The 20,861-nt window shown below is 40.9% G+C and overlaps 3 protein-coding genes across 4 annotated transcripts; 2 read left to right on the plus strand and 1 right to left on the minus strand.

The window, feature by feature from the left end:
- The first annotated feature begins 403 nt into the window (after nt 1–403).
- Nucleotides 404–3,429, plus strand: si:dkey-82o10.4 (m-AAA protease-interacting protein 1, mitochondrial). The gene is made up of 5 exons (XM_023980143.1): nt 404–951; nt 1,141–1,212; nt 1,387–1,513; nt 1,634–1,778; nt 2,930–3,429. Exons 1-5 carry the CDS (start codon nt 523–525, stop codon nt 3,012–3,014), a joined length of 858 nt encoding a protein of 285 aa, XP_023835911.1. The 5' UTR covers nt 404–522; the 3' UTR covers nt 3,015–3,429.
- A 1,502-nt stretch (nt 3,430–4,931) lies between these two features.
- Nucleotides 4,932–12,197, minus strand: efhb (EF-hand domain family, member B). 2 transcript variants are annotated; one of them, XM_023980130.2, is made up of 13 exons: nt 11,938–12,197; nt 11,719–11,781; nt 11,319–11,462; nt 10,733–10,913; nt 10,503–10,613; nt 10,134–10,263; nt 9,915–9,998; nt 9,711–9,778; nt 9,421–9,521; nt 6,826–7,033; nt 6,479–6,700; nt 5,689–5,870; nt 4,932–5,391 (listed from the first exon to the last, which is right to left on the minus strand). In XM_023980130.2, the coding sequence occupies exons 1-13, from the start codon at nt 12,004–12,006 to the stop codon at nt 5,245–5,247; spliced, it is 1,710 nt and encodes a 569-aa protein (XP_023835898.1). In that variant the 5' UTR covers nt 12,007–12,197; the 3' UTR covers nt 4,932–5,244. The 2 variants fall into 2 exon arrangements, with proteins under 2 accessions (XP_023835898.1, XP_023835897.1); XM_023980129.2 differs by having other exon boundaries at nt 9,367–9,521.
- Nucleotides 12,198–15,022: 2,825 nt separating this feature from the next.
- On the plus strand, nt 15,023–20,549 carry rab5ab (RAB5A, member RAS oncogene family, b). The gene is made up of 6 exons (XM_023980144.2): nt 15,023–15,156; nt 16,131–16,358; nt 16,583–16,734; nt 19,525–19,647; nt 19,795–19,888; nt 19,997–20,549. The coding sequence occupies exons 2-6, from the start codon at nt 16,193–16,195 to the stop codon at nt 20,110–20,112; spliced, it is 651 nt and encodes a 216-aa protein (XP_023835912.1). The 5' UTR covers nt 15,023–15,156; nt 16,131–16,192; the 3' UTR covers nt 20,113–20,549.
- Nucleotides 20,550–20,861: the final 312 nt, after the last annotated feature.

Below are 20,861 nucleotides of genomic sequence, written 5' to 3' on the forward strand. Positions count from 1 at the left end.
ACAAAATTGAAAGTAAAAGATGCAAAAACGAAACTTAACAATGGAAAGAATAGAAATAGCACATAGAACAGATCTACTGCTTCTTAGACATGCTTTCAATGAGGATGACAGATCTATAACTCACATTTCTATGTGCATTTGGTCGTCACCCAAAAAGTTACAAATCGCAGCTTTAAAGGCATGGTTCTGGAATGCAACGTTTTAGAAATAAGACCTTACAGAACTTCTGCAATTCAAGGTTCCATGGGGAATATTTTACGCTCAGAAACTTGCATATTTTCCCCCGACAATTTTAGTTGTGAAACTATCCATGTACAATACTGAATTGTAGACATTTAGTTCCCTCTACTGGATATTGTAGGTACAGTAAATGTTGTGTATTTTCCATAAGGATTATGGGTACAGCATCGGACAGTTACATAAGGTTGCCGGAAGAACCACACAGGAGAATGCACATTGCTTTCTATCAAAATCCAGAATGAAAATTATACTATATCGTTTTGCTTTCGCAAGTGCGTTGGCATGATGCAGCGGTTTACATGTATCGCCACGTGCCGTGAGCTCCGCGGGTTGGTAAAGCGCTCCTACGTGTCATCGCTGGCCTCCCCCTTGAATAGGACCTATTCCACAATGGCAAAACAGCCCCTATGCCGTTCATTGACGTCTATCTATACGTGCACCGCGGGTCCGCTTGGAGAACCGACCGCACAATGTAGCTTGCATAACTTGTGGCGACAAAGTGTTTTTTCCCCCCATGAGAAATACAGACACTACTGCACAGAGCGCGAGAATGAACGGAAGCGCACTGGCGGCCATGGTCATCATGGCATCACAGTTGTCGGCATCCCTGATCCACTCACGTGGATTCGGAATAAAGTCCACATCTACCTGATAGAACTCTATTTTCAATTGGGCATTAATAGTGTGGAATTTGACAATGGAGTCAAGCAGGTATGGTTTCTCAGGTGTTATATATAGGCTGCTCTTTGGTATATCATTATATCCCTTGTTTGATAAGGGTTATGTCAGCTTTATGATAGGGTCATAACTCACTGTATTCATCATATATGTTTGGGATACTAGAAACTACACATTGGCAAATGTGAACTAGACACTTGACTGACCTGGTCTTTGAAATAGGCACTGGTCCATGTCTCCACCATGATGTCCAATGGCAACTTTGAGGAGCTGAGAGGGTTGGTATCAACTGAGGTAGCCTACTCTTACCATCTCCAAAGTCGTATTTTATATTCATCTACATTATAGTCTATTGTAAAGACAAAGTGTTGTGTCCTGTTTTAGATTCCTTTATCAGTTTTCTGACGAATCAATGGCCCCTGTTATAGCCATGTCCCATAAGCTGTGTCTTATCTGGTTTTATTTCAGATGGTGGTCTATGCGCAACAGAGATGTAGGGCTCTCTCAGAAACCCAAAGAAGACATCTAGCTATCTCATTGGACGATATTATATTTATTCTGCCAGAGGACGTTTCCATAGTTTTTGATTCAAATGGTATTGCTGTGTGTGTGTGCGTGCGTGCGAGTGTGATGCATAACTTTGTCCTACTTCATTGTTTCTGTATATTTGTCTTTTGTTAACACTCTGTTTTCCTGCTTCCTCTGTTATTCTCAGGTAGGAAGTTTTGCTTCATTGTGATTAGGTTCTGGCATATGTCCACTGCTGATGTTCCTGAGGACCCGGAGAGTACCAAGATATTCAAAATGGCCGCCACTGAAGAAGACGGCCCACAGAAGAAGATAGTGACAGCTGTCTATGAGTAAGCATGGCATCCGACTAATCAATATTCATTTCACGCATCCAAATGTTTGGATTATTATTATTAAGTCTCCCTAAATTTTACTTAAATATGTTTAAATATGAATTAAATACTTTTTAGTGCTGTGTCTCCACCAATTCTTAATCTCTTAAATCTTGATGGATAAACCAAGAGATTTGATATGCGAGAGTTTGTCAATATTTTCTTTACTTTCTCCATGTATGTGAACCCACAATTAAGTAATGGAAACATTTAACCAGAGACTTAATTTTCTGCATCTCATAGAGAAAGGTTGGGGGAAGTATGGAAGCATACAAACCTCTACGTGAGGTAGTTAGTTATATTGTGTATAAAGAAAGCACATTGTAGTTGCTCTTGATTCTTTTATATTTTCTGTATTACGTCTCATAGTATTGTAGTGTGTCATGACAGCCATGTTGACAGTGTAATTAATGTGTTATAACACTTCCTAAGTGCTATAAAAGTACACCTATGGATAACCAATTGAAGAGAAAGCTTCAGTGCTGTAACTTCTGATTTGGTCTGAATCACTTACGCGATTTGCTCCAAGCACAATGACAGGAATTAAATCCACTTCCGATCCACGGAGCAGGATCAAGCTTCTTCTCCCATTCCTGATCAGAAATCCCGTTAGGAATTGGACCACACGGTTTGGTTGTCATACCTAATACCCACCTATCTAGTTGGCCAGAATCTCACTCTCATTGTTTCAGGTCTTAAACTCTTTTCTAAAAGCCTGTCATACTTCATATTTTTTCCCTTTCATTGCTGAGATACAGTTTGGCAGGATAAGAGAGCTCTGTTAAGATGCTTCACCTTATTTTCAAGGTGATGGTGGGAAGATTAGTTTGGTTGTTTGTCAGCATTGGTTTKAATGGTCTTCCCTCAGCTGTTTGGAAACATCTTCAAAAGTATACACTATAAAATATATTTGTCGTCACACTCTCTTTCTGTCTCTCTTGCTCTCTCTACTCTCTCTGTGTCTCATTCACTCTACTTCTCTTGTCGCTTTGCAGAGGTGCTAAAACACCATCGAAAAATCTAAAGAAATTCCTATTAGATCTAATTTTAATGTGTTTCTCTCCCTCTCCCCCCTTTCTCTCTCTCCCTCCCTCCATCTCTCCTCTCAGATTCCACCGGGAGCTGACCAGGGGAGCTGAACCTGATTGGACAGTCACTAACATCTGGCACTGGCACTGGAAACAGATTGGGTGATTGGAAAAGACCCATGAACACCTCTGTCACCAGGATACAGCATCAGACCAAGCATACACAGCACAGTTTACCTAATTCAGTTCCGACAACATTCAACTCAACAAAACGTTATTAACCAACAGAACTTCAATCAGCAGGACCATTGTACTCAGCCAAGCGCACCCAAACTCAACTGAACCATTACAAGCCAACAGAAGAGTCACCTTGAGTTCTAGCTGCTTTGTAGGGTGGACTGGATGGAACCAGAGCCCTACACACTGAAATACAGACGTATTATTTCTCCCTAAGTTCTCCAATCTGAGGTTTGTTGGGAACAATAGACTTTATCTGAATCTCCTCAGCATGAACAATTAGTGCCTACAATATCCCTGCTGTTACAGTTTGTCCCAGAACAAAATAAACTGCTTCATGGTGATGCTGTGTGAGCTTTTGTCTCTTTGAAACAGTATCACAGGTTAAACTGTTGTTCTGTATTGTTCAGAAACAACTTAGTTGTCTGATTATTCAGAAGTAAAATTGATGCCGCATAGCATCTATAAACACAACAATCGTTATGTTATTGTGTTATTGTGTTACACAAATCACAATATGAATGAGTGTTTATTGAAAGCTGTTGGATAATAACTGGCAAGTCTCTTTATCCTTGTATAGGTGTTTATATGATACACATTTTACATGAGTGACCTCGGTTTAGTTTGGGYAAAAACAAGGATAGGATAGTATACACATACCGGTCCCACTTTAAAGGAAGTACAACTTGTAAAGGCTTTATATAGCATAAATGCTTCACAAATAATCTATAAGCACATGACATACTCTATAAATGTTGTAAAAACATACAAGGTGTGTTATGTCACATTTGGCAATTCACCCTACAGTGGTAATGGTTATGTCACCCTTTCTGCATCAGTTATAGAGTATGACAGATGATTTGTGAAGCATTTATGTAGTGCTTATGAAGCCTTTATGTATGGTATTTAAAGCCTTTTTAAGTTGTACTTTGTTTCAAGTGGGACCCAAATATCTTACATTATGATTAAATGTCTCAAAGGAATCACAGATGTTGGTGTACTGTAATGTATTATGCCATTGCCAAAATCAAGCATCCTCTATTAGGCCGTCATTGTATATAATCATTTGTTCTTAATTGACTTGCCTAGTTAAATAAATGTTTAATAAAATACAATGTAAAACAATTACACTGACAGGCTATTGAACGCTGTGTCATCCAATTCTGTCAACTCTTAAATCACACTATTAATGATGCATCAAATAGAGACAATTCCTTCATTAGTAAGCATTCCTTCATGCATAATGAAATATGGGTGTGGATTATTATCATTTCCAGGCGTGGTAATATGGGCAGGTGCGTAGGGGGTTCTGGTTAGAGACGCTTCCTGGTTATTCCTAATGTGATTATGAGTGTGGATAGCTTTACTTATGTTAAAATGCTAGTGAATATGTTTATAGCATATTAGCCAATTCACCACGCCAGGGTGTCAGATTGTTAAATGGTAATTTACAGTAGTGGAATAATTCAAGTGATAAAACACTGACAAAAGCTAATGTGTTGTGTTTATTAACACATTATATTTCTGTGTTGTTTGGTTTTGACATGGATTAGTGTATGCACACTGTACCTTTTATTCATCTGGTTATTCAAGTTGATATTGTTATCCAAACAATTACTTCAATATGCCGTCAGTACAGTAGGTGGGTGTTTCAGCACGCCTGTGTGTATGTGCGCACGCCTGTGTGTTTGTGTGTCTAAGGCTATGGCCACATATTTAATTAGGATTGACAGATTGACATTATAACACTGACTAATGAAACCATAGAGTAAATATGTGTGTAAATCTAATCAAAGAGTGTGACAGAATAAATAGGACTTCAAATGATAAGACTCCGATGGCATGATGGTACTCATAATTCTCAATATTTACTTCGGTTTCAGGAGTAGATACTGTATATTATCACATGCAGGAAGACTAAGCATTCAGTTAGAAGCAGAAAAAAGGTATTACTTATTCTAGCAACAGCTTATTGCTCTCAACATTAGAAAATACATTATAGTCCACAATCAAAAATAATTTTAATGACAGTTAATATGACAATTAATAGTTAGTGTCACAGAAAAAAAAGAAGTATAACACTTATGTAGTATATGTAATACTTGAAGTACATTATTTCACGGAATAGATACTGAGGTGGTAAAAGATACTATTCAGATTTAATTAGCTTGAATTTCCTTTAGAACGTCCCGGAAAATCTCCACACACACGTCCCCAGTGGGGTGTCTCATGGATGCCAGCTTCCACGCCTCCTCAAATGTCTCCGCGGCAATACTCGTGCCCACATTTCGGAATATGTCAGAAATCTGAAAAGGAAATGGAGGTGGAAATAAGAATCAGAAGATGTCTTTCACAAATGATTTGCTTATGCTCCGTCCTATTTCAATAACATTTTGTGTCAATCACTTCTCCAATGGCAGAATTATTCATACCAATTATAATTTTTTGAAACAACGTTTTTTCCTACATTTTGAATGCTGTAACAAAATGCCACAAAACCTCCACATGGTACGGTGGGTCCCAGTGCTATTCTATAAAATCTACTAGACCATATCTTTCTTTCTCTCCCTTGATTCTTCAGTGGGTTCATTGGTATTCTGTACCTCCTCTTTGGTGCGGGGGCAGAAGAAGTGCTCCTTGTGGACTCCCCTTAGGGAGTGCAGCGTAGGATACAGGAGGTCAAAGGCCGTGGTCTGGTCACCGTAGTTAGTGCTGTCGCTGACGCGCTTGATCCGCGGGGCCGCCAGGTCGGTGCGCACTGTGGGAGTCCCATACATACGATAGTCTATGTGGAAAGATGTCATAATTATACAGTGAGAATGTGATTCACACAATGTAGAGAAGCAGGGGGGAAAGGACTACCAGTCCATTGTAATGCAAAGATACAAATGTCAGAAATCGTGTGCTGAATCACGGAGAAATGTCCCTCCCTGAATTTTTGGGGGAGAAGTATGGGAATTACACTACCATTCAAACGTTTGGGGTCACTTAGAAATGTCCTTGTTTTTGAAAGAAAAGCTGATTTTTTGTTCATTAAAATAACATCAAATTGATCAGAAATACAGTGTAGACATTGTTAATGTTGTAAATGACTATTGTAGTTGGTTGATAATGGGCCTCTGTACGCCTATGTAGATATTCCATTAAAAATCAGCTGTTTCCAGCTACACAAGTCATTTACAACATTAACAATGTCTACACTGTATTTTTGATCAATTTGATGTTATTTTAACGGACAATTCAAAAACAAAGAAATATCTTAGTGACCCCAAACATTTGAACGGTAGTGTATATACAAATTCTTCATGCATCTTTCACCTAAATATCTATTTACTGTAGTCTGAGGTAAACCTGGACAGTGAAGTGTTACAAGTAAACACAATCAGAACTGACCAGTTGTAGGGAGACCACCCACGACAGCCCGGATGAGAGAGGAGGAGGTGATGAAGCGGTCCTGGATGGTCCTGGGTCTGTTGAGGGTCTTGGGGGTCTTCAGCATGCTGCCCACCTCTACAGGCTCCAGGTCCTCCGGTCTGGCCAAAGCCTCTGAGGCTGCAGGTCTCACAGGGAGAGCCTCTCTCTGCATGTTATCTGGGGCTGTGCTGGTCTTACACTCTGAGGTAGAGTTGTCAGTCAAAAGGGAATAGAATTACCACCAGTCCACCAATCACAGAACGTTGACTTGAATGGGAATGAGCCTTCTAGTAAATATATTTCTATGCTTAGACACTGTAACTAACCACTGGTCAGAATGCGCTGCTCCACTTTACTGATGGGCATTTTGTCCTTCCAGTTGAGGAAGTTGGCGAACTCCAGAAAGTTGAGGAGTCCGTCTTTGTCCACGTCACAGTACTCCATCAAGTCATRCAGCATCGGCCCACTCAGGTCCAGGTTAAACTGACGACACACATCCTGCAGGTCCTCCTTGTCGATCACACCCTGACCCTTCTGTGGAGTCGCAGACACACACAAACGCATGCACGTAGTACGCACACAGACAGACTGAACAGAGGTTGTGTCTATCTCAAACTAACATAATATTATCAAAGACAGTACAGTATGAAGATATCTAGAAACTGCTTCTCCAATAGAAATCCCAGATCATGCTTGTAGGCGATGTCATGGCGACGTTGGTTAGCTAAGCTCATGRGCAMAAACATCTCATCAGGTCTAATGGTAGTCTCACGCCAAACTGCGCATGTGCAGGCAATCAAATCAAAGGCACTCCTTCGATATTAAGTAGTTGTTTATGAAAATGTGTCAGACACTTTCACAAAGTTGGAGTAATAACATGGTCAGCTACTTTCAACATTGGCTTGAATCTAGGTTGTTCCTTTAGATTCCAGGAAACTCAACAACTAAGGAATCATTTTTCACTTCTCCCATTGACTTGCAGACCCCAAACCCATGTCTGGTCGGTCAAGTCTGCTTCGCAAAGCTTTCCCAGAAGTATTGCGATGTTGTTCCTGGGGTTTAGAAATTCTGTGATATTATCAAGTTAATACAGTACATACAGTGCATTCAGACARCTTTACTTTCCCCACATTGTTACGTTACAGCCTTATTCTAAAATGTATTAAATKGTTTTTTCCCCCTCATCAATCTACACACAAAACCCCATAATGACAAAGCAAAAACAGGTTTTTAGACATTTTTGCAAATGTATTATTACATTTTTTTTAATCTACATTTACATAAGTATTCAGGCCCTTTACTCAGTCCTTTGTTGAAGCACCTTTGGCAGGGATAACAGCCTCAAGTCTTCTTGGGTATGATGCTACAAGCTTGGCACACCTGTATTTGGGGAGTTTCTGCCATTCTTCTCTGCAGATCCTCTCAAGCTCTGTCAGGTTGGGTGTGGAGCGTCTCAGCACAGCTATTTTCAGGTCTTTCCATAGATGTTTGATCGGGTTCAAGTCCGGGCTCTGGCTGAGCCACTCAAGGACATTCAGAGACTTATCTGTGTTGTCTTGGCTGTGTGCTTAGGGTTGTTGTCCTGTTGAAAGGCGAACATTCGCCCCAGTCTGAGGTTCTCAGCGCTCTGGACCAGGTTTTCATCAAGGATTGCTCTGTACTTTGCTCCATTCATCTTTCCCTCTATCCTGAATAGTCCCCCAGTCCCTGCTGCTGAAAAACATCCCCACAGCATGATGCTGCCACCACCATGCTTCACCGTAGGGATGATGCCAGGTTTCCTCCAAACGTGACACTTGGCATTCAGGTCAAAGAGTTCAATCTTGGTTTCATCYGACCAAAGAATCTTGTTTTTCATGGTCTGAGAGTCCTTTAGGTGCCTTTTGGKAAACTCCAAGCTGGCTGTCATGTGCCTTTTACTGAGAAGTGGCTTCCGTCTGGTTAKTACCATAAAGGCTTGATTGGTGGAGTGCTGCAGAGATCGTTGTAATTCTGGAAYGTTCTCCCATCTCCACATAGGAATTCTGGAACTCTGTCAGAGTGACAATCATGTTCTTGGRCACCTCCCTGGCCTAGACCCTTCTCCCCCGATTCCTCAGTTTGGCTGGGCGGCCAGCTCTAGGAAGAGTCTGGGTGGTTCCAAACTTCTTCCATTTAAGAATGATGAGGCCACTGTGTTCATGGGGATCTCTAATGCTGCAGACATTTTTTGGTACCCTTCCCCAGATCTGTGCCCCGACACAATCCTGTCTTGGATCTCTGTGGAAAATTCCTTCGACCTCATGGCTTGGATTTTTCTCTGACATGCACTGTCAACTGTGGGACCTTATATAGACAGGTGTGTGCCTTTACAAATCATGTCCAATTAATTGAATTTACCATAGGTGGACTCCAATCAAGTTGTAGACACATCTCAAGGATGTGGTCCCGTGTGGCTCAGTTGGTAGAGCATGGCGCTTGCAACGCCAGGGTTGTGGGTTCATTCCCCACGGGGGGACCAGGATGATTATATGTATGAACTTTCCAATTTGTAAGTCGCTCTGGATAAGAGCGTCTGCTAAATGACTTAAATGTAATGTAAATGTAAGGATGATCAATGGAAACAGCATGCACCTTAGCTCAATTTCGAGTCTCATAGCAAAGGGTCTGGATACTTATGTAAATAAGGTATGATATCTGTTTTTTATTTGTAATAAATTTGCAAAGATTTCTAAAAACATGTTTTTGCTTTGTCATTATGGGGTATTGTGTGTAGATTGATGAGGATTTTTTAATTTATTTAATCCATTTTAGAATAAGGCTGTAACGTAACAAAATGTGGAAAAAGTCAAGGGGTCTTAATACCTTCCGAATGCACTGTATGTTACCTTGTCGTAGTGCCTGAAGGCCTGCAGCAGGGAGTTAAAGTGGTGGAAGTTGACCTTCTTGAGGTGCTGGCGTACAGCACTGACCAGGGTGCGCTGTCTGTCTGTGCCTTTCTGGTACTCTGCTGGAGGGGTAGAGTGGAGAAGGTCACCCGCACCTGTGGAGAAAGTTAAACCAAATTCTTCATCTTCAAACAATAACAAAAGGCTTACATTTTGGTCACCCCTCTAGACTACATTATAGCTTGACCCATTTTTTACCAATTTCATACTTGCATTGGAATAGAAAACTCAATATCTGTCCTTTTATGAATATGTGTACTTTTATTAATTCAAATTTGACTCACCAAAGTCATCTGGCCGCATCAAGATTCCAAATGTATGACCTGCTGGCACTTTCAATGTGTCTGCTATGCTGTAAAAGGCCGGGAACAGAGGAATTAAAGCTACTGTAGTAGCTGGGCATGAGTTGTGCAATTAACAGGTCTGGAATGTATACTGAACAGGCATTTAACTAGATCTGCATTAAAGAGCTAATGTGATAGACTTACGGGTCATGCACTTTGCCAATCTGTGGCTGTGTCCTTTCCCTGAAGTCATCACATCTCTGAGAAACAAACTTTGCACTGTTATGCCTATTGGAAAAATAGCAGTACACAAATCAACATTTGATGTCATGACTATTGGCAATGCATTGTGTGACACTGAATGGTGATGAGCGATAAGAAGTCAAGTGTTTTGAATAAACATAAGGTAGGATAAGTGCTTACTTCTGAGTATCACACAACCAGTGGAGAGATTTGGAGACACTGCGTCCATCGTTGTGGTGGGGAGTAGGCACTCCGAACCTGCCGTCCTTTTCATAACGGCTCCACTTGTATTTCCTATCAACCTGTTCACCTGGGACACAACACAGTTATGATGGATTTACCCAGGCTGAAATCAAACAGAGAAATATCGACTTGTGTGATTAACCACTGGCTATGGTGTTTCTTCAGAAATGTGTCTGAAAATGATGGGTGTTAAATCAATGTGTAAAACAACATATTGAATAGCATATAAATAACTTTCAAGCCGAAATGAAGTCCCCATTTGAACACTGTCAGAACTAAAGAGAGACAAATGTCCACAATACTCACCGACAAAGTAGGCATTGTGGGAGCGGATATAAGACTGGTGTCCCTCCTGAGCCTCTGTCGCCACCTGCTCCGCACTTTTAGGTGGGTTGATAATCGCACCTGCAGCTGCAGCTGGATCAGAAGGAACACACTTGTACATGAAGGCTTGTGGATATGTCTTTCAGTCATAATATGAATGTTCATGGTGACACATTGTAGCTTCTACGGTCTTTCTTTATTGTCTGACTCACTTTTGGGGGATTTCACACCAAARGTGGCTTTGCCAGTGTCGAGACAATTTGGAAGCCCAGGGCTCTGATCATGTGACCTGCCCAGGGGGGCTTTTTGATTGGTGGAATACCCAGCTTCACTGAGCTGATGTAACCTCTGTTGATAGATGGTTTTAGGTGGTGGGTTGATCACTAATCCACCCTGTAGGAAATACAGAAACAAATGCGACCATACCAATTCCATTAATTCATGTGTGCATGATCTCTACCATGTTAAATGCATCTACAGATGTAGGATCTTAATTTTAGCCAGTTTGCTACAGCAGGAAAACAATCCTGCAACAACAGGAAATTTGAATTATTATGTGGATTATAATTAATGGACATTTTCTGTAGAGTTTGATACATTTTTTGTTAGGGCAAATCAAGTCTGATTCAGAAGCCTTTTTAAACCATGAAAACACTACAAGTTTGCATTTCCTGTCATGCAGTAAAAATTCTCAGCAACAAAATAGTGATCAAATTAAAATCCTACATCTGTAACATGAAAACCTGAGGCTAGTTAGCTTAAAACTCACTATACATGTTAATTTAGGCCTCTACTTACAGAAATAGAAGCTTGGCTGCTCACTCCATGAACTAGAGTACTGGCAATATCAGGGTCGTTGGCTTTCCCATGGAACACTCGGATAGCTCCTGCACCTGGGCGTGTTGTGTTGAGAAACTTCCTCACTACTGGTGGGGTTTGGGGCTTTAAAAGGAAGGTGTGAGACAGTGAATATACACCCACACAAACAGACACATGCACTTGTGCACAATCCCCCCTACACATGCTGCTGAGGCAAAAAGGAGAATGACAAAGGACTGCACTGTATATCCCAGGCACATCAGATCTTATTGTATATTGCCATTCAGGACAGTTTGGTAGTGATGTTAATTCAGTTAGTGTGTTGATCTAGCTATATCATATTGATGTTTATTATTTTTTATTATTATTATCAACTTACCTTGGGTGATATTTCTTGTAAGCAAGTCTTAGCTCTGTCACCTACAGGAATACGTTTCCCAGCCTAGGTGACATGGGGATATCATAGACATACAGTATGGTAACATGCATTTACAGTAGACCACATCATATACGCACATCTTGCAAGATAAAATAGTTACCAGATGAATCAGTCAAACGCAAAGAAATAACTAGGCTACCAAGCCTATTTGCTTGTTACCCTTCGAATATCCGGGAAACTTTCGGTGTATTTCCAGGTGTTGGTTGCATTCCTTTCTATCAAATTCATATCGTTAGCGTATCAACAAGTTGCTATAAAAATATGTAGCCTACTCAACACGGGTTTACATGTCTAGTTGCTAGTTACAATGTTTCACTCTGAAGAGAGAAGCTTAAGATGGCTACTTTGTATCAAATTCCAGGATATTCTGAGGATATTCTGATAGAATGTTTATCTCGAGTCACATGGCAACCGCCACTAGGAAACCGAGACTATAATGGCGCTATAATTATAGGCTTACTGTGCAAGTGTTCTAGAATAAAGACACAAAAAGTATACCTTGTTATAATTACTATGGCAATAAAAAAAAACGTTTTTTTTTTTTTATTAAAAAAATAATATATATATTACTATGGCGGGAAAAAAATACTCCACCGCAAAGAGGTCAATCGAACTCGATCAAAACAATGGAATTTACATGGAAACGCGTGGGGGAAAGGGCGGTGAGGGAAATATCCCGAATCTTCTCATTGCCTCCCAGCAAAATGTGCCTACATTTCGGCTATTGTTTGTGTATTTCACACTATGTTGAGGTAAAATTTTGAGTATAATGCTTGTATAGATGTCAACCCCAACACATGTTCATGTCATTGTCACCAATCAACTGCATTACAGTTAAAAACGACAGACTACCACTACTGATTTCTGCATGCTAGCTATGCTAACCAGTTTATCTGAAAGGGCGTTAGCATTTAGCAGACACTTATTCTAAACCTGAAAAGGGACAACTTCTAAAGCAAAAACAGCTAAATATATCCAAATCGGATTCAAGTAACCACATTGTGGGCCTTCTACAATACATACATCATGACGGATTTGTTGGATGTGCGCCGATCTGGGCAATGGAAACTGTCTGCGTTCCATTTACCGCATCTATGCTGATTTATGTTATAGTGATTTAGAATGTATTGAATAATTACAGTTTTTGTAAAAAAATATATATATATTGTAACGACCCTGGGTTTATAAGCGCGGAAATCGGCTATGCCGCACGATGATGCTTTTGCGGCACAGTCGATAGCGCGCCGGACCTCGGGCTAGAAGGTCGAGGGTTCGAGACCTGCTCCCTGCCTGCTTCATTACAATATCATGTAATGACTTGTCTTTGAAACTGATAAATGGATACAATTGTTTCAGACCCAAACTAAGAAATGTTAAAGAAACAATGGTTAAATCCCAACCAACCCCAATTAAGAACCTGTATGATTATGAACATTGCAAATGCATGCCCATGTTTGCTTTTAGCCTACACTTTGGCAGTATGGCATGTTATGACATAAAGTTGCATACGTCATGTCATATGTTACAAATGTTTTTTTGTGAATTAGTTAGCACACTTGTGTAACATTTCCTCTTTGCCTTATAAAACGATTAGTTTCCCTGATCCTTTCATTAAAGAGCCAATCTGCAGTTGCTACATCGATTTTTGGACATGTAAATMTATTATATGTACCAATTACTTCTTTAAGAATATAACTTATAAATGCCTATTGAACTTAGTTCAACTGTCGGACCCCATCAGAACCCTAATATACGTTTGTTTTACTCCAACAAAGTAAATGTAAACAAACGTTGTATAACCTCAAAACATAGGTCAAACTACACTGCTAAAAAAAATAAAGGGAACACTTAAACAACACAATGGAACTCCAAGTCAATCACACTTCTGTGAAATCAAACTGTCCACCTAGGAAGCAACACTGATTGACAATAAATTTCACATGCTGTTGTGCAAATGGAATAGACAAAAGGTGGAAATTATAGGCAATTAGCAAGACACGCCCAAWAAAGGAGTGYTTCTGCAGGTGGTGACCACAGACCACTTCTCAGTTCCTATGCTTCCTGGCTGATGTTTTGGTCACTTTTGAATGCTGGCGGTGCTRTCACTCTAGTGGTAGCATGAGACGGAGTCTACAACCCACACAAGTGGCTCAGGTAGTGCAGCTCATCCAGGATGGCACATCAATGCGAGCTGTGGCAAGAAGGTTTGCTGTGTCTGTCAGCGTAGTGTCCAYAGCATGGAGGCGCTACCAGGAGACAGGCCAGTACATCAGGAGACGTGGAGGAGGCCGTAGGAGGGCAACAACCCAGCAGCAGGACCGCTACCTCCGCCTTTGTGCAAGGAGGAGCACTGCCAGAGCCCTGCAAAATGACCTCCAGCAGGCCACAATTGTGCATGTGTCAGCATATGGTCTCACAAGGGCTCTGAGGATCTCATCTCGGTACCTAATGGCAGTCAGGCTACCTCTGGCGAGCACATGGAGGGCTGTGCGGCCCCACAAAGAAAGGAATGCTGCCCTCCTACGGCCTCCTCCACGTCTCCTGATGTACTGGCCTGTCTCCTGGTAGCGCCTCCATGCTTTGGACACTACGCTGACAGACACAGCAAACCTTCTTGCCACAGCTCGCATTGATGTGCCATCCTGGATGAGCTGCACTACCTGAGCCACTTGTGTGGGTTGTAGACTCCGTCTCATGCTACCACTAGAGTGAYAGCACCGCCAGCATTCAAAAGTGACCAAAACATCAGCCAGGAAGCATAGGAACTGAGAAGTGGTCTGTGGTCACCACCTGCAGAARCACTCCTTTATTGGGGGTGTCTTGCTAATTGCCTATAATTTCCACCTTTTGTRTATTCCATTTGCACAACAGCATGTGAAATTTATTGTCAATCAGTGTTGCTTCCTAAGTGGACAGTTTGATTTCACAGAAGTGTGATTGACTTGGAGTTCCATTGTGTTGTTTAAGTGTTCCCTTTATTTTTTGGAGCAGTGTATAATGTTGATACCATGGATGGCCAGTCCTTGTATCCATAGCTCTGTCTATTAATTTGAGAGCGGTTACATTTCTCCAGTCCCATTCCTCAGCTTTTTACCGAAACAGTGGCGGGGTAGACGCGTTGTTGTTTCAAGTGCAAATTGCCCTTTTAACACGTTCACAAATTGGAACACGAGCGTGTGATTGGTTTATTCTCAGTGCTACGTAGGCATTCGATCTATCATCATACACTGTGCCATGCAAAACACACAGGAAGTTGGAAGAAGTGAGAAAGGGACAAGCTTTATGAAATTTCTCGCCCTGTGAATATATTTGATTGCCGAAAATATAATTTTTTGGAAATCCATTCAGCTACCTAGCTAGTTAGTTATCGCGATTAGGGTAAGTAGATATCATTATCGCTAGCTGATTTACCGGCAGAACTAGCTTGCTAGGCCGAAAGCTATGTTTTGTTAGCTAGCTCACATCAAATAATAAGCCAGCAGTTGACCCGTTCTTAATTAATATACAGCTGTGTGTTGATCATTGAAATGTATGTATATATACATATATATGTGTGTGGTGGGGGGCTAGCTAGCTTCCTAGTTACTACGTATTTGCGTGTGTGAAGCAGGYTGAGGTGTGGTTCAACGTTATGTAGCTTTCTAACAGTAAGACCGATAGCTTTCGTGTACGACCTAGCTTAGCGAACTAGCTAATTATTCAATATACWGTGTGTAGTTAGCTAGCTATAGTAAACTAGCTAGCAGATAACAGTAGCCACCTAATCTGAATAATTAAAGCTAGTTGTAACGGGCTGGCTAGCTAGCGTGAACTAGCTAGTTAACCAATTTGTCTAAAACAAGATTGGACCAATGGGTGGGACTGAGAAAGCTAATCATTATTTTTTGACGGACACAGTGCTTGATGATAGCAAGTTTGAGCCGCCATCCAAACTGACTAGCTAGCTAGTCAACACAGTGGTTATTAGTGGGCAGACTGACGTAACACGAGTTCGACCCACATGTCTTCACTGCAATTATTTTTGGCTAGACATGGGCTTGTTGTGTTTACTTGTTGGGTCAGTTAAGAAATAAGTGTAATATAGTCTTTGTAAACAAGTCTAACGTTACTAGCTAATAGCCAAGTGAAAGTCGTCACATTTCCAAAGATTGTCTAGTTTTAAGTAACTACATCCTGTGATTCAATGATATTACAATGATGATCAGAGACAAAGCTAATTGAACAATTTCTAACCAATTCAACGTCAAAGTTGATAATTATGTATTATTTTGTTGTATTTGTTTTCCCCACACTACTTTATTCACTGTTGATCTGTTCACAATTTATGTAATGTGACATCTCATTTTTGGCAGTTCTAGGAGTGAACATTCAAGCGGTACTTCTGCATCCAGAGCAAGAMACTGGGGTGTAGGACATGGCAAGTAGGGGTGGTGCAACACGACCCAATGGGCCAAACACAGGCAACAAGATCTCCCAGTTCAAATTAGTACTCTTAGGGGAGTCCGCTGTGGGAAAGTCCAGTCTGGTACTTCGCTTTGTCAAGGGCCAGTTTCAGGAATTCCAAGAGAGCACAATTGGAGGTAGGCTGATCTGACATCTTCTATTCATGTGTTAGTGGAATGGACATAACCCAACACCACTATATTTTTGTCCTGTAGTGATTCTGACTACATTCTGTAGGTTATGCAATCTCCCATGATATATATTAGTCCATTGTTGGAAACTGGACAGCCAGCTGTTTTTCTTTTATAGCCTACTGCAAACAAAATTCTAAATGCTGCAATGACTGTTTGTCCCCTCTCAGCTGCCTTCCTGACTCAGACAGTATGTTTGGATGACACGACAGTCAAGTTTGAGATCTGGGACACAGCTGGTCAGGAGCGCTACCACAGCTTAGCACCCATGTACTACAGAGGTGCCCAGGCCGCCATCGTGGTCTACGACATAACTAACAAAGTGAGTCAGCAGCCGGGTTTATGTACTCTGTCACACATTATAAGAGACTCTTATATTAGGTACAGTGCATTTGGAAAGTATTCAGACCCTTTCCCTTTTTCCACAGTTTGTTACGTTACAGCCTTATTCTAAAATGTATTAAATCTTCTTCTTTTTTTTTCAATCTACACACAATGTCCCATAATGACAAAGCGAAAACAGGGTTTTAGACATTAACATGTATTAAAAATAAAAAACAGATACCATAATGACAAAGTGATTAAAAACAGAAATACCATATTTACATACATTTGAAGTCGGAAGTTTACATACACCTTAGCCAAATACATTTAAACTCAGTTTTTCACAATTCCTGACATTTAATCCTAGTAACAATTCCCTGTCTTAGTTCAGTTAGGATCACCACTTTATTTTAAGAATGTGAAATGTCAAAATAATAGTAGAGAATGATTTATTTCACCTTTTATTTCTTTCATCACATTCCCAGTGGGTCAGAAGTTTACATACACTCAATTAGTATTTGGTAGCATTGCTTTTAAATTGTTTAACTTGGGTCAAATGTTTTGGGTAGCCTTCCACAAGCTTCCCACAATAAGTTGGGGGAATTTTGGCCCATTCCTCCTGACAGAGCTGGTGTAACTGAGTCAGGTTTGTAGGCCCACTTGCTCGCACACGCTTTTTCAGTTCTGCCCACATTTTCTATAGGATTGAGGTCAGGGCTTTGTGATGGCCACTCCAATACCWTGACTTTGTTGTCCTTAAGCCATTTTGCCACAACTTTGGAAGTATGCTTGGGGTCATTGTCCATTTGGAAGACCTATTTGCGAACAAGCTTTAACTTCCTGACTGATGTCTTGAGACGTTGCTTCAACATATCCCCATAATTTTCTKTCCTCATGATGCCATCTATTTTGTGAAGTGCACCAGTCCCTCCTGCAGCAAAGCACCCCCACAACATGATGCTGCCACCCCCGTGCTTCACGGTTGGGATGGTGTTCATCGGCTTGCAAGCCTCCCTCTTTTTCCTCCAAACATAACGATGGTCATTATGGCCAAACAGTTCTATTTTTATTTCATCAGATGAGATGAAATTTCTCCAAAAAGTACAATCTTTGTCCCCATGTACACTTGCAAATCGTAGTCTTGCTTTTTTATGGCTGTTTTGGAGCAGTGGCTTCTTCCTTGCTGATCGGCCTTTCAGGTTACGTCGATATATGACTCGTTTTACTGTGGATATATATACTTTTGTACCTGTTTCCTCRAGCATCTTCACAAAGTCCTTTGCTGCTGTTCTGGGATTGATTTGCACTTTTCGCACCAAAGTGCTGTGGGGATGTTTTTCAGCTGCAGGGACTGGGAGACTAGTCAGGATCAAGGGAAATATGAACAGAGAAAAGTACAGTGAGATCATTGCTGAAAACCTGCTCCAGGGGGCTCAGGACCTCAGACTGGGGTGAAGGTTCACCTTCCAACAGGACAACGATCCTAAGCACACATCCAAGACAACACAGGAGTGGCTTTGGGACAAGTCTCTGGATGTCCTTGAGTGGCCCATTCAGAGCCCGGACTTGAACTCGATTGAACTTCTCTGGAGAGACCTGAAAATAGCTCCCCATCAAACCTGACAGAGCTTGACAGGGTTCAAGTCAAGTGTGCCAAGCTTGTAGTGTCATACCCAAGAAGACTCMAGGCTGTAATCTTTGCCAATGGTGCTTCAACAAAGTACTGAGTAAAGGATCTGAATACTTATGTAAATGTGATATTTTTTGTTCATTAATACATTTGCAAAAATTTCTATGACTGTTTTTSCTTTGTCATTATGGGGTATTGTGTGTCGATTTTACGAGGGGGAACAAACAATTGAATCCATTTTAGTATAAGGCTGTAACGTGACAATATGTGGAAAAAGTCAAGGTCTGAATACTTTCCGAATGAACTGTATAGCATTAGGTACAGCTGAAGACATTTTGTGAAAATTTAGCAGGTGTTTGAAGATTATGCCCTATATAATAGGCCTAGTTGAGAATCTGAAGAAAAGATTGAGAAAAAGGCTAGCCTTGTTTTGCTGACATGTTTTCAAGCACTTMTCTGTAGTTGTAGTTTCTCTTAGATTTGACAAGTCTAAAATATCCCTATTCATTTAATTTGGTCCTAACAAACCTGTCACATCTAGGGCACWRTTGTTTTAACAAATTAATTGAGGAGCTGTCAATGTTTTGACCCCTAGTTGCACCACACMTTCCCAAACCTTCTTTCTGTTCAATGTGTAAATTGATATTTTATGTTGTAAATGTTTCTGATACCAACTGCTATTTTGGCCAGGTCTCTCTTGTAAAAGAGATTAACAAACCTGGTTTAAAAAAAAAAAAAGAGCAACTCCAATGAGAAATTCTATTTTGATCCCCATGTCTGCTTTTGCTCTATTTGCTGAGACGTTTGATGGGAAGTTGTTAGAACATTGTATTTCATGGAAATAAGCTGTCAAAAGAGCTTGGTTTTCTAACTCGAAGTTTTGTACACAAATCTTAAGCCAATGTTTGGAGCAGAGAATATCTTCAACTCAGCAATATGATACATCTTGTTGACGAACTCCCKATACATGTAAGCTGGGGAACATTATATCTAATTGTCATATTTTATAGAAGTTCTCCTTTTTAACGAGACCACGTCTTGGATATCCTGCAAAGTCAATCTCATAACCAGGGAATGAAGGGAGTGGTTGTGTTGTCATTCTTCCTCAAGGACCTTGTTATTTTCTGACTTCATTTCTCATCCTCTGCTGTTTGCCAGGACTCCTTTGCACGAGCAAAGAACTGGGTTAAGGAGCTTCAGAGACAAGCCAGTCCAAATATTGTAATAGCGTTGGCTGGGAACAAAGCTGACCTTGCAAACAAACGAGCATTGGATTTTCAGGTTTGTGCCAGTGAATTTGCTATTGAACATTACACTGTGCTAGTTTTATTCTCATTGGATTCATCATACAATTTGACCTATAAGGCAGTTAAACACCTTTGTGACGTGATACATCTATATTGACTGATTTTGGTGGTTTTCTTCCAGGATGCCCAGTCATACGCAGATGATAACAGTTTACTGTTCATGGAAACATCAGCAAAGACCTCTATGAACGTTAATGAGATATTCATGGCTATTGGTAAGTGTTTTATGTTCCATGTTCATTACACTTTGATAGAATCTTTAACATTTTCAAACTATCTGATAATAGAAACACAGGTCAAACATTTTCCCTATTGCTTCACAGCAAAGAAATTACCCAAGAACGAGCCTCAAGCTGCCGGAGCGAACAGTGGGCGGAACCGGGGAGTGGATCTTACGGAGACAGCTCAGCCAGCCAGCCGCTCCTGCTGCAGTACCTAAACCTGGCCCACTCGTCCCWCATGCACCTTCCCCCTCTCTTCCTAACTCTGAATAACATCTGGACATGGTGTTCCCCTTCCTGACATCAGACCTTCCACCTCTCGTCCTTTCTCCTTGGAATAGCTGAAGACTCTGTATAGCTGCATTTCTAATACCTTGTTTGGTTTTACTTTCATTTTAAAGTGTATATCAGTATAATGTATGCATGTATCACTACAAGGCCTAAAACATTTTTTTTTTTTTACTTCAGTTGGAAGACTAGCCCCTACGAGAGAAAGTAAGCTGTGTGTGTGTGTGTGTGTGTGTGTGTGTGTGACTGATTCCCTGAAGAGAAAGTGTAACCTAGGTCATAGGGTTATTCGACTGGGGGTAAAAGGGAGTTGAGTGTCCTTCCAAACAAAACAAACCAAATTCACCCATTGTGAAATGCCTGGAGGCTATGACAGTTTGTACTGAGTATAATAACATCATTGAAGCAGTGTCAGGTAAGGACTATCAAACCAAGCATTCCTCCTTGCACCTGCTGCCGAGACGACGACATATCCGTCTGCAGAGAAGTTTGGCAAGAACTTCCAACGCTATTACACCACTGGCCCACTGCAACCGGTTGAACAGGATTTAAGGGGGGTTTTGTGATTGGATGMCTGATGACTCTGCAAGTTTGTCACATCTATGATGACAGCCTTGTGCATCATGGGAAGTCCCTCTTCAAACCACAATATTCTCTGGTTGATACATTGATTTAAGGA

The sequence above is a fragment of the Salvelinus sp. IW2-2015 genome, linkage group LG35 (assembly GCF_002910315.2).
Source record: "Salvelinus sp. IW2-2015 linkage group LG35, ASM291031v2, whole genome shotgun sequence".
In the NCBI taxonomy this organism is placed as follows: Eukaryota; Metazoa; Chordata; class Actinopteri; order Salmoniformes; family Salmonidae; genus Salvelinus; species Salvelinus sp. IW2-2015.